Source organism: Cibotium barometz, chromosome 23, assembly GCF_041138505.1.
Source record: "Cibotium barometz isolate CiBa-2024 chromosome 23, ASM4113850v1, whole genome shotgun sequence".
NCBI classification, from domain to species: domain Eukaryota; kingdom Viridiplantae; phylum Streptophyta; class Polypodiopsida; order Cyatheales; family Cibotiaceae; genus Cibotium; species Cibotium barometz.
In genome coordinates, this window is record NC_141068.1 from 17368664 (window position 1) to 17383342 (window position 14679).

At 42.6% G+C, this 14679-nt stretch overlaps 1 protein-coding gene across 1 annotated transcript in view; it reads left to right on the forward strand.

Annotated features, from left to right (window-relative positions):
• The window catches only part of LOC147625679 (putative plastid-lipid-associated protein 13, chloroplastic), a 62170-nt gene extending 49655 nt beyond the window's left edge, over nucleotides 1-12515 (forward strand). The window contains exons 6-7 of the mRNA XM_086817191.1: nucleotides 11868-11920; nucleotides 12098-12515. Of these exons, the coding sequence (XP_086673317.1) occupies nucleotides 11868-11920; nucleotides 12098-12193 (149 nt within the window). The 3' untranslated portion in view covers nucleotides 12194-12515. The remainder of the gene's footprint in view (nucleotides 1-11867; nucleotides 11921-12097) is intronic.
• Nucleotides 12516-14679: the final 2164 nt, after the last annotated feature.

Below are 14679 nucleotides of genomic sequence, written 5' to 3' on the forward strand. Positions count from 1 at the left end.
CTCCAGACCCATGCTCTGCTGAACCTGAATGAGCCACAATAAGAGTCGGCTCTAACTCAAAGGCATCGAGATAAAGCTGCAAAACCTGAGGTGAATCTGTTAAGTCACCTTCCTCCATCCACTTCGCATCCATCGGTGAATAGTTCTTGAACTTCACAAGATAGCGACGGGAAACTTTACCTCGTACCTTCCTTTCTTTATGTGCCAGTATCTACTCTGGAATCAGAACCTCATCAAGTTCCTCAACTTCCGGCTGAGCCTCATCTGATACATCCTCAGGCACATCCCCACGGAAAGGTCTAAGGAGACTCACGTGAAAAGCATTGTGAATCCTCCAGTGATCTGGTAACTTCAAACGATAGGTTACCTCACCAATCTTTTCCAAAACCTGAAAAGGCCCATAATAACGCATGCTCAACTTAGGGAATAAGCGCTCTTTACCCTTCATCTTCTTGAGTCTAGCCTTTTCAAAGCGCAAAAGAACCCAATCACCCAATGCAAACTGTAAATCACGTCTGTGACGGTCTGCGGCTTTCTTTTGCTTCTGCTGAGTTTTCTGGAGTGCCAACTTAACCGTCCGATAAGCTTCATCCAGACTCTCCACATACTGATCAGCCTCAAAGATCTTATCCTTTGTATGCAAAATGGGTGGTACCTTCTTCCCTCCTTCCACAATCTCAAAAGGCGCCTTGCCTGTCGAGCTATGTACAGTGTTGTTATATGCAAACTCCACCAAAGGAAGATACTTTTCCCATTGTTGCTTGTGCTCTGACACATAACACTTAAGAAGATCCAACACTGTAGAGTTAGCCTCTTCTGACTGACCATCTGTCTGTGGATGAAATGACGATGAAAACTTGAGAGTTGTACCCATGTTGTCAAACAATCCTCTCCAGAACAAACTCGTCATCCGTGGATCACGGTCACTAATGATAGACGTAGGCAAGCCATGATACTTGAAGATGTTTGCCATGAACAACTTCACCATATGATCCACTTTAATTGTCTTCCGCACGGGAATGAAATGTGCCTGCTTACTGAACCTGCATATGATAGTCCAGATGCCATCATTTCCTGTTTGTGTCCGTGGAAGATCAAAATCCATGGCAATGCTCTCCCAAGGTCTATCTGGAATAGGTAAAGGCTGTAATAACCCTGGTGTCTTCTGACGGTCAAACTTTACCTTCTGACATACGATGCATTGCCTCACAAAGGCATCAACATCTCTTCTCAAGGTTGGCCAATAAAAGAAAGTCTCCACTGCTTTTACCGTGGCGTCAATACCTCTATGACCTGCATACGGTGGAGCATGACTTTCAATCATAACCTTGAGTCGCAATGGCCTGGTAACACACAGTCTGCCATGCATCAATAAAAACCCATCTCTGAGAGTATAATGCTCATGCCGCTGACCCTCAGACATCTGATCATACAACCTTTCAAAGTCCTCATCATGGGCATACTGCTCTTTCATTTCATCAAGCTCATGATGATAAGCAAGTGAAACTGCAGAGACCTGTGGCTTGCGTGACAAAGCATCTGCCACTACATTCTTTTTGCCTTCCACATGCACAATCTGGAAGTGAAACATTGACAAAAAGTTTACCCAACGCATATGCTTCTCTGAAAGCTTAGTCTGCGTGAGGAAATAACGCAAGGTTTGATGATCTGTGTGTACAGTGAAATCAGCCCCAAGCAAGTAGTGTTTCCAAGTAGAAAGAGCGTGAATTACAGCCAACATCTCTTTCTCATACACCTGTAAATGCTTCTCAGCATCTTGCAAAACTCTACTCTCATAGGCTATCACATGTCCCTCTTGCATGAGAACTGCACCAATGCTACTTCCACATACATCACACTGGACAACAAAAGCCTTTCGGAGGTCCGGTAACACCAATACTGGGTCCGAAGTAAGCTTTTCTTTGAGCTTTTTGAATGCTGTAATTTCCCGATCAGCCCATCTAAACGGAGTTGCCTTCTTCATCAAAGCATGAAGAGGCGAAGCAATTTCAGCAAAGTGCCGTATGTATCGCCTGTAATAGGAACACAATCCTAGAAAGTTGCGTACATCATGCACGGTCCTCAAAGCTGGCCAATTAAGTATTGCTTCCACCTTTGCTGGATCCATACGGACTCCATGACCAGACACAATATGCCCCAAGAAATGTATCTCTTGCAAAAAGAACTCACTCTTCTTGCCATTAACCACCAACCTATGGTTTCTGAGTTCTGCAAACACAATGGCCAAATGCCTTCTATGCTCTTCCTCAGTTTGTGAATGCACAATCATATCATCAAAGAATGTGCCCACAAACTCTCTATGAGGCCTGAAAATCCTGTCCATCATTCTGTTAAATGTGGCAGGCGCATTTGTCAAACCAAAGGTAACCAAGAACTCATACAACCCAAACGTGGTTCGGAATGCTGTCTTATGCACATCCTCGGGTCTAATGCGTATCTGATGATACCCGCTTTTCAAGTCAATACGACTAAAAACTGTGGAGCCCTGTAAGCGGTCCAAGATGTCATCGATCCTCGGTATGGGGAATCGATTCTCGATGGTATTCTTGTTCAGCGCCCTGTAATCAATACACATGCGCCAAGAACCATCCTTCTTCTGCACCAAGAGTACAGGTGAGCAAAAGGGTGATGAGCTAGGTTGTATCAACCCTTTATTCAAAAGCTCCTGCACCTGACTCATAATCTCTTCCTGTTGGGCTGCACTAACACGGTATGGCGGTCTATTCGGTGGAGTACTACCAGGAATCAGATCTATGGCATGATCTTCTGGCCTCTCAGGAGGTAATTCTCCTGGCAATGACTCGGAAAAACAATCTTGAAACCCACTTGAGAAATCAGTCCTGTCCTTATCTAACATAGACAAATTAGACTTAGACTCATCATCCTGTGCATCCTTTACATAAATCAAGTACGCGGAAAGATGCTTTTTCATTACTGATGAAATCGCCGAAGCGGATACAATAGGAACACATTCCCCTTTGAGTTTTACATCCAATACATGCTCTTTCCCTCTATGAGTTAGAGTGATTTTCCTATTGTAAGTATCCACCACCGCATGTACCCTGTGGCACCATGGCATCCCCAACAAAACATCACAGCCATCCAAAGGCATGATGAAGAACTCTTCGCTGTCCACATAACCCTGCAAATGAAGCCGAAGCTTCCCAATGATAGGAGTAACGGGTTCTGCATACCCTGGACAAGCCATATTAGCCTCATGTAACGGCCCCAACTCCTCTGCGCGAATCCCCAATCGGCCAGCCAAATCTGGTGAAATGAAGTTGGCTCTAGCACCTGTGTCAAAGAAGATCAAAGCATTCTGATCTCTCACTTTGCCCCATGCCCTGCACAACTCTGTAGCTTCACCACCTAGCTGCTCCCCCACAAGATCAGGAACTAAGCCTGCAGAAGGCTTTGGTTTCTTTGGCTTGGGCTCTCCTTTATTGTCAGGGTCCTTTTGGGACTTTCTTTTGGGACAATTGAATGACATATGCCCCTCTTTAGTACAGTAAAAACACTTTTGAGCATCTCTCAAAGCCTGTCTTTCCTCAGAAGTCCTCTTGGGCATTGGCAACTTCTTATACTTTGTCTCAGTAGACCCTTTAGCATCATGAGAAGCATGCCCAAATTTTTCAGCTTTCTTGCTCAATTTCTTACTGCCTTTAAACCCAGATGAACCACCTGAGATGAACCACCTGTGAGTAACGCATTAGCTGTCATAGCATTTTCAATCATCTGTGACATGTGCGTTACTCTTGTCTTGATACAATAATCTCGTACCTCCTTGGGCAGCCCACAACAATACTTCTCTACCTGCTCAGATAATGGCACGGCACGGTAAGAAGTCACTGGGAGTAAAGCTTCCCAAAACTTCTTGTTATAATCCTCCAAACTATCACACTTTGAAGCATCCAGCTTGTGCCATGCGGTCATAACATCCACCTCAAATGTAGATGTGAGCCATACAGAAGAGAAAACCTGTTTAAATTGGACCCATATAGTGGGTGCTATGCCTTGCAAAAGAAGAGTAGACCACCACTGCAAAGCATTGCCCTTGAGAAAAGTGGCAGCTTTCCTCACCTTAGAGGACTCTGTGTAATTCCCACCAGAAAAAGCAGCATCAAACTGCTGTAAAAAGGTAAGTGCTTTAAGTTTATCCTTGGCCCCACTGAATGTGTCAAACTTCACTGCAGCTCCCTCTTCCTTGTAATCCTTCGCCTTTCCCATAGGCGTTAGATTATCATATGGAAGTGGTTTCGTAAGATTGCTGCCCCCAACATTCATACCCATCATTGGGTCAACATTTTCCATTCCCACACTAGGCATACCATACATTCCAGCCATGTTTCCAAACATTCCATTATGCATACCTGGCTGCATACCACCAAACATATTGCCTTGCATCCCAGGTTGCATGCCTCCAAACATATTTCCTTGCATACCGGACTGCATACCACCATACATATTGCCTTGCATGCCAGGCTGAAAATTGGCTCCAAAAGGCCCATACATACCCATGCCTCCCTGAGGGTAACCCCCAGTCATGGATTGGAACACCGAACCTCCACCAAAATAACATGGATGCATATTCTGCTGAGGAATAGGTGGCTGTCCATAGAAGGAACTCTGAGAGTTTGCACCATAAGCATGCTGCATATTCGGAAACTGGCCAAAAGATGGTTCCTGTGGGATGGCACCACTATGACCTTGTGGAAGATTCTTTGAACGAACCTTCTTCTTCTTTTTCTCGGGCTCTGTGCGGGGCTCTGTACGAGATCTCATAAATTCAGCAAATCTCTCACTCTGTGTGAGCTGCATAAAAGTATCCATAACACTAGCCAAGCGATCTTTGAACCGAGCATCATCATCCTCTTTACCATGGACATCTTCTGGCTGTGTTACATCCTCATAAGGTTCAACATCTGCAGCCTGTTCTCCTGCAAAAATATCCTCACATACATCTCTCTCAGGAGAAGTCTCTTGCTCTTCTTCTTCATGATAGAAGTACTCATCCTCTGTATCAGACATGTTTGCTGAATTTTCAGCGATGGCTTTCTTCAAAGCAACCACGAGCTCACCCCCTTCAGAAAGTTGATGATAGGTCTCGGGGACGGAACCTTGAAACCGGCCTCTGATAGAAACCAGAGTGCGGTAGACTAGCAGTCACCCGTCCACTTGTAGTCTAGATGTGAAACAGATTGGAGCTAGAGTGCCCAAATCTGAAAACAAAGCGACACCTGTTGGCCCCAAAGCTTGGCGCCCCTTGCGGTATTTCTTTATTCAATTCCAAAAATATGAATGGCTGAGTACAACAAAAATCAGCCAAGAGATTACACCTGTATGTCCAATCTGACGGCCCACAATACCTCTTACAGAGGGTCTATACACACAGGTCTGTGTTCCACAATAACACACTGTGCCTCCCTCTGATCAGCCAAGACCACTAAGCAGGGCAGCCATGAGCATACATCATGCATAACTCAAGTGCATGATACAACATCTCAGCTCATACATACATATGCTGTCCAAACTCTGTCTCAACCCTTGTCAATCTGCCATACCCCTCCTCTCACAAGGGGCCAGATAACTCATATCTGCAGCAGACATCAAGCAGTAGAAAGAGAGATAGATGAACAGAAACGGAGCTTACCAAATTCAGCTCATGAAATAGCACTGGTGGAAGCAACGGTACCAAACTGTACTTGCAAGCACTTGTTTCCACAACGCTGCTTCACACATGTGCACGTACTTGCCTGTACTTTCCTCCTTGTGTTCACCTCTATGCTGTCTTTGAAAGTACAGATCTGAAAAACAGCCCCGTACCCGTCTGTACTACCTCGGGATACGTGCCAGGAGTTGTACTTGCACACGCAGCCTGCTGTCCACACTTGTGCTCGCCTGAATCAGCGCAGCCAGCTCTGTCCAGCACTTGTCCAACGCCGCCTGCAGCAGCTCTGTTCAGGGCAGCTTGTGTCAGCCCTGTCCGTACACTGTACGGCTGTCGTACAGGGCTGTACGGCCTGTACCTGAACGTGCAGCCACCTGTACACAGTCGCTTGCTATGGTTGCCTCTGTTCCACAGCTCAACGCCACCTGTACTCAACAGTACCTGCAGTCGTACAGAGTTGTACGGCTGTTGTACGGCCTTCTCCAGCACACAGCACACAGAAAAACAGCAGCAAAGCAGTCTTCAGCAGTCGCCTTTCTCCTTCTCTGCTTTTCCACGCTTGTGTGCCCACTTTTGCTCCATGACTCCCAAAAGGGAAGAGAGAGAGAGAGAGAGAGGAGAGAGAAACACTCCAAAAGTGGAGTTGCCCCCTCTCCATAATAATCCCTAGGGCCCCAAACTTTAAAAGTCCCTAGGGGCCACTAAGGCCTAGGGGCAAACTTTAATAAACATTAAAGTTTAATGTTCTAGTTCCCCCCCTTCACACCTAGGGATGTCCACACATCTTAAACTCTGTCCGGGCACCCCCCATGTGAATCATAAAATATTCTGACTCTGCAACCACCATGCCCACACTTGTACTGTTCCATTTTCACAGGGCCATGACACGTACTCATCATTCCTGATTCGCTAAAACCATTTGTGGTGGAGACAGATGCTTGCAGAGATTGCATTGGAGCAGTTCTCAATCAAGAAGGCCATGTTGCGTCTTTTGAAAGTCGTCGGCTAAATGATGTAGAGAAAAGATTATGTATACTCTTGGAAAGCATAATGTAGTGGCAGATGCACTTTCTAGAGTCCCTCAAATTTCAACCATGACAGTGGCCCATCATGAAGAGTTTTAGGAGATGCAGAACACATATGAGAAAGATGCTGATTTTGCAGCTGTTTGGGCAAATTTACAGCAAGGAGCGTCTCATACAGATTACTTTATCAGAGACGGTTATCTCGCCTCTGTATAACTCTTCCTCTTCGAGAAAAAGTGTTGAGAGAAGGCCATCGGCCTCCATATGCAAGTCATCGAGAAAGGGCAACCACTTTGAGTGCACTAGAGCGTTTCTTCTACTGGCCCACACTTCAAAGAGACACCCATGACTCCATAGAGTCATGCTTGGTTTGTCAAAAATCCAAGTATGACAGACAAAAGACTCCTGGTTTGTTGCAATCCTTACTAGTTCCAGATGCTCCTTGGGAATCGATCACTATGGATTTCATCTCAGGTATTCTAAGAACTCCATAAGGTCATGACATGATTTGGGTTATTATTGATAGATTCAGCAAGCAATCACACTTTACTCCTTGTCATAAAACATTGAAGTATGCACAAGTTGCACGGCTTTTTATCCAACACATTTTTAGATTACATGGGATGCCTTCTGAAATAATATCTGATAGAGATTCTAAGTTGACAAGCATTTTTTGCCAGGCTTTATTTGAAAACTTGGAAACTACCTTGAAGTTTTCTTCTTTCCATCCTCAAACTGATGGGCAAATAGAGGTCATGCATCTCACACTCAAAGCTTATGTTAGTGAACATAAGACCCAGTGGGAGAAATACCTTCCTTTGCTGGAGTTTGTTTACAACAATACAGGGCATTCATCTACAGGAAAAGCTCCAAATGAGGTTATACAGGAGAGTAAAGTGATTCCACCACCAATTGTTCGCACCAAAGATAAGATTTTTGGTGCTGTTGAGTTTGCTTTAGATTTGAAAACAACAATGAATCAAGTCCGCTCCACAATCAGGTCGGTTCAGGAGCGACAAAAGAAGCAAACTAACAAGCGTCGAAGGCATTTGGTCTTCGAGAAGGGAAACTATATTTTGTTGAAATTTGATAAAAGCCGTCTGAGCAGGAACCGACCAAACTTTATCTTTTCCAAAGTTGTCCAATAGATATTATGGGCCATTCAAAGTTATTGATAAGATCAATGAAGTATCTTATAGGCTTGATCTTCCACCTCATTGAAAGATACATAATGCTTTTCATGTAAGTTTACCAAAGCCTTATGTTGGACCAGAACCAAAAGAACCCATCATTGAAGATCCACCTTTGGTGGAAGAAAGTGAACAGGTGCTAGAACTAGAACAAATATTGTTTCACAAGGACCAGACCACCAGAAGTGGCCTTGTGACTCCGAAGTTTTTGCTTAAATTCAAAGATATACACTCAACGGATGCAAAATGGGTAGATGAAAAGTTCATGCAATCTTATCCAAGGATTCTTCAACCATACGAAGAAGCTTTTCAGCTAGGGACAATTGAATGAAAGTCAGAGAATTGTCATGACTCAACGCAAAATGAAAGAAAGAATTCTTTGTATCCTTTGTAATGATTATACTTTCTTCTATGTTTCTCATGTTTTCCTTTGAATTTAGATAAGCAAGATCCATTCATTTGGATAGATTCGTGCATAGGAGATGGCTACTGGTGAGTGACCATAGGTCATGGTGGGTCCACGTAGTGGGCTAGAACATGGATAGTGCACACTTCCATCTATATGACCTGATTGGGCGCCTATGGCCGGAACTCAAGCATACTAGGATCAAGCTTGCACACAGAAATGATTGATGCACGGGAGTGTGGGCTAGATCTGCCAAAACAGACAGTTACAATCAATAAGATGGCATGACCAATTGAAGTCTATGTTAGAGTGATTGCTTGATTTTTATTTACATGAGTTAGATGCATTAGATTGAAAAACCATTACTGTTTTGTGAATGTGGATAGAAAGAGCTTTCATTTGACTCCCATATTGGGGGGTCCCTAAAATCTAGGACCGGGCCCTAAAAAATAGGGACCTCGGTTTGCCCTAAGAAGGCTAACCCTAAAAAATAGAGATTTTTTAAAATTTAGGAATTATTATATTTAGTAATTTTTGCATTCTAACTGTGCTTGCTAAATTTGGAGGTTTCTATTTTTTGGCAGTTGACATCTCACCACAGAAAGTTCTAGAAGAATGGACAAGTGTCCCAACACTTGTCACTTGAGCTCCAAGTATTCTAGAAGAATGGACAAGTGTCCCAACACTTGTTACTTGAGTTTCCAAGTGTCCGTCCACTTGTCCCACCTGCTAACATGTGGCTGGACACTTGTTTTTTTCAGCCTTACTTTCCCTCTTAAGCCTTGAAGCTCTCTTTTCCTATAAATACAACCCTTTTTCTCTCATTCTACACAACTCCCTTGTTGTAAATTGGTCCCTACTCACCCTAAAGCAGTCCACACCACTTGGGGACAACCCCTACCTCTCCATCAACGCTTCCACATTATGTAACTACTCCATCTTCCATCTTTTCCCATACTATCCATTATTGCTTATCCATTATTGCAGTAAGTCTGTAAATGAGGTTTCAGCTCTCTTATTACTCCAATTTCAGCTCTTTTCCCTTCATCTTTGGATCAAGTACAAAGTTGTAGCCATTGTACAGCTCTACATCAACAAGAAGCCTGATTACTCTCTCTCCCATTCGGGCTTCTCACTATCTATGTATTGTAAGAAAATGCATTTGCATACTTGCTTGTTTTTGTATGTTCATTAGCATAGACTTTTGCATGGTTTGTGAGAGTGAAGATTGCTTCTTCTTCACTCTCTAGTTGATTGTAACTACCTATCTTCAACTCTCAATCTGGCTCCAACATATGTCTCTCAACCTTACTTCCAATATGTATTGCTATCTTATGCACATGTGTTGTAATTAATTTCAGCATTGAGTTATTTGAAGGTCGTTTTGTTATTCATCTATTTTAAGTGTGGGAATATTAATTTTTAAGCATACCTCGTTGTACGGGGCGCTTATAGAGGCTCTCCTTAGTCGGCCGAGTGGTGGTTTTTAAGCATACCTCGTTGTACGGGGCGCTTATAGAGGCTCTCCTTAGTCGGCCGAGTGGTGGTGGCGAACCAGGTCCTTCTTGCCACAGATAGATGGCCTTTGACATTCTCAAAGCATACTGCCATGACAAGCAGCCAAAGTGGGAATAGTATCTTCCGTTGGTAGAGGGAATCCTCAACGATACTCATTCATCTAGCATTGCCAAGACTCCATATGAGGCCACATTTGGTTGCTGTTTCTCGTCACTTCTTGCAAGGATAGTATCGCTATCATTGGAGGCCAACAAGACTACAGAGTCATTCTCAAAGATCTATTTCTCCGCATCATGAAGCAACGGTTAAAGCAAGTGGGCAAGCATTGTCCCAGACTCTCTTTCCAAAATGTCGGCTTGTTTCCTATTGTAAAGAAGCTTAGTGATGTGTCTATGAAGTTCAAATTGGCAAACAATTGGACTATGCATGATGTCTTCCACGTCTCATGGTTAAAGCCGTATGTTGGACCATCCTTACAAGAGGTTCTGAATGAGCAGCAGCTTGAAGTGGTCGACGAATCAGAAGTCATCGAGCTTGAGCAGATTCTCCTCCATAAGTGGAAGCATGGTTCTGGTTAAGGGATCAAATAGTTCTATACAAAGTTCAAGGACCGAGGCACTCACGAAGCTATTTGGCTGGACGAGGATTTTATCCAGGAGTATCCCCAGTTATTGGTGGACTACTTGAAGGCCATGCAACTACCGCCAAGCTAAGGAGGAGGGAATGTAACATGCACCATGCAATGAGGTGCAATGTGACACACTGGCTGATCAACAATGCTATATTTATACATATATTTAGTACCTTTTTAGGAATATTTGTTATACGCTATGACCCCATTGTGAGCCCGAGTCCGGGACATGTTAGGCACGAGCTACTTCCCCAAGCCTTAGATGTCAGGGTTAGTTCCTTTACCCACTTGGAGAGCAATCATTTAGGCCATCTGAGGCTAGGCATGGTAAAGTCAGTCCTTTAGGTGCATAAAACAAAGAATGTTAGAGCATTTTATTTCATGGCTTGGATGCATGGGCCACCCATGGGGCAGGACACATGCCTGCTGATCATTGTCGGCCATCATGGAGGACTCATCACAGGTTTTTTTCAGCATTTGCAGCAGTTGGCCAGTAACAAATGCCAGTTGGCCAGCATTAGTTGTTAGCTAGGACACATCAGCAGCATTTAATGCTTAACATCAGCAAGTGTGGGCTTTTATAACAGGCTGACAGCAGCCTTCCTCCACCGACCAGCAGCCTAGTTGCATATATAAGCAGCCCCTTCTCCATTGCATAAATCTATCTCATAAATCATTCTTCTTTCATAGAAAACAGTGCAGATATGTATGCTTGAAGACCTTGGTATTTTGCATGCATAAAACTCAGCCAAGCACCTAGTGCTTCAGTCCATAGGTAATCCGGAAGTTTGCTTCAGCAGTCAGCCTTCAGTAGTGCATCTGCCTCAGCAGATCTGGGTGTGCATAAGGGTGTGTTCTCTCTCTCTCTCTCTCTAGATCTACCTCCTATGTATAAAAGATTAAAGTGGATTGTTTCATGCTCACTTCATAAAGCTATAAAGAAGCTCTTGTTGTGTTACACGATCTAGCCGGTTGCATGTTACATATGATCCATCCTGTTACCTTTGGCTTTGGGAGAACTGCCCCTAGCTCGGCCCCTGTGGAATCGGGGCGAGTGGCATTGAAGAGATTCCATGGCCTCCCTAGAGTGACGTGGCTATCCTTTCTTCTCCTATATTGCCCATTTGGGAAGGGGGATTCAATTTTACAAGGTTGAGGGCACATTTGCAGCAGCTTGACATTGGGAGAATGCATGGGAGTCTATGCATGATAAAGCCAATCTTACATTGATACACTGCCTTTAAAGGTCAACTTCGCTCAATGAGAAGGCTGATGATTCTAATCGTCTCGTATTATCATGCTTCCAGCTCAACTTCAAGTTGCATTTTTTGGTCTGCTTGTATTTCTGGCTCAATTATGTGTCGGTAGCTGACTGGCCATCCTACTTCTCGTATTTTTTGCATTACAGCTGGAACCTTTGAAAGGCCATTGTTGATCTCCTATCTTGATGATGAAATTTTGGTAAGCGCTAAGCGCCTTCTGTCTTCGTTATTTTGTTGAAATAAGTATTGTTTAAGAGCAATGAGGAAGGGGTATGCTCCTTTGAGACAATTGTTGATATGCTATTTTGATGATGAAATCTTCTTAAGGTTTGGGCATTTTTCGAAGTGATAGTAATATCAGTGATCCTTTTTGTAGGTGGTGAGGGATGGGTCAGGGGTGCCGGAAGTGTTGCTTCGAGTATCGGGTACTACCACAGTTGATGCTGAGCCCGTATCTGAATATGTGAGCTGAACTCAAACACATGTTACAGGACCCAATTTTTGCTTCAGTATTCTATCTTGTTACTCTCTCGGTTTGTACTCGTGCTTTACCTCTCATGGCATATTGATAATTTATTACAAAAATGTAACTTCTTTCCATAGAATTCTCAGATAAGAAAGGCATTGAAAAGTGAAATCCTTTGCATGAGACATGATAATAAAATGTTCTATGAAAGCATATAGAGACAGTCCAGACTCCATAGCAAAACATGGGGTATGGGGCCAGTTGATATTGTGTTTATTCTTTCTATCTTTAGCGGTGCAAATGCCCTATCAACTACTTATTTGTTGTACTAATTCTTTCTATTTGCTACTTCCCTTAGTGCTAGGCTTCATTATGGCAGAGTCTGCCCTGCATCTCCGGAGGTTTCGTAGAAACTCAGTATGAAGGCCTTTGTGTGAATATATGCTCTTATGTGTGTGAGTGTGTGGAGTGCGTGTGTGAGAGCATATCTTCATACAAAGTTCTACACCCGGCACTGATGAAGTTAGTGGGGATGTCATATTATCTAGTCTATACTATACATAATGGAGTTGATAGTTACATAGTCTTGTGGATTGACTACCATGAGTATATAACATGCACGTTCCGAAAAGGTGAATTTGGGCATGTTCTTGGATTCATCTAGGTATATAATTCAGCCGTATTAGCGGACATGCAGATTTCACATTGTGAATTTTTCATCCGAGTTACGGCCAGTTGATATTGTGTTTATTCTTTCTATCTTTAGCGATGCATTTGCCTTATCAACTACTTATTTGTTGTACTAATTCTTTCTATTTGCTACTTCCCTTAGTGCTAGGCTTCATTATGGTTGAGTCTGCCCTGCATCTCCGGAGGTTTGACAGAAACTCAGTATGAAGGCCTTTGTGTGAATATATGCTCTTATATGTGTGAGTGTGTGGAGTGCGTGTGTGAGAGCATATCTTGATACAGAGTTCTACACCCACTATTGGGCACTGATGACATTAGTGGGGATGTCGTAGTATCTAGTCCATACTATGCATAATGGAGTTGATAGTTATATAGTCTTGTGGGTTGACTACCATGAGTATATAACATGCACGTTCTGAAAAGGTGGATTTGGGCATGTTCTTGGATTCATCAAGGTATATGATGAAGTGTTTTGGAGGATGTCATACATGCACAGGGAGGACGATAGTGCATGCATTGTAAGGGTGAACAATTTGGGAATAATGTGGAGGATCATTAACCGGTCCGATTTCTATTGTTTTGAGCTAGCCATCATACATGTTTCATCTTGTATAATACTGTGTGAACTGTGTCTCCGCTTCCGGAGTTGCATCATGCAAAAGATGCCCTTTTAAGACAAATAGAAACTGTAAAAGAGTTTGATTTCTCATTTGCCTCTTTCTTTGTTTTAAGATCTTCCATGGTTTATGAATAACTTATGCATGCTCTCACAAAGGAATAATACCATCAATTAAGCTCACCTTCATTGCTACTTCAGTTAACTAACATGAACATGCGAGTGTTTTGGTTGTTCCAACTTGAATGTCACATCTTTGACACATTTTAAAAATATCCATATCTTTGAAAAACCTTTACACTTTCTAGTGCAAAGTTTTCAAGATTTTGAAGGGATAAGCAAGATTTTCTCAGCAACAAATTTACACAATTTCCACTACTACAATGGAGCAAGCAAGAAGATTTTTGCCTCCAAGTATGCAACTATATCCCTTGTTGATGAATGTATATGATCTTGAGCACCATCGAGTATCTTTTGCAATGTCTCCCAAACTTACGAGTTGGCCATTTTTGTTGAGAACTAATGAGCTTCTTGCTTTGAAAGGTAGGTTGTCTACCCTCTTGAAATAACCACCTTTTCTACCATGAAAGGTAACGAAGTATCTCTTGTTTCAATGCTAGGCCTACTGTTCACACACTAGACTAGTGGCTACTACTTGCTTTAATCTTTCAAAGCTCTCTTGTTGTCTGTTTGTCTAGTAGCTATTTTGCAACAAATTTATTGAAGGTACAATAATTCAAGGATTTTTTCAATTAACATCTTAATTGTACTAGGAAATACGTGTAAGTGATAGGCTATGCCACAATCACTTTTGCTTTTTTTTTTTTGATCCATTTTCACTTATGTCGGAGAGATCATGACATAAATGATCAATCTTTTTGTGATGCAAAAAAGCCTTATGATTGTATGCAATCAATGTGTTCTCTATTAATAAACCAAAACCAGAAAATAAATGTGATTATGATTTAATAGTCTTGCTATAAACAAGGATATTATTAATTATATTAATTATGAACCTTTCCATGAAAGGGTTAACACATCATTCGTTATTATGATGAATTTAGATAGTATTCGTTGATCCAAATGGCATTACCAAACACTCACAATGACCATAATTTTCAACTTTTTAAGAAGTATTGGAGATGAATTGTGAACAGCAATAGCGGATAAATTTCTTATCGGCACT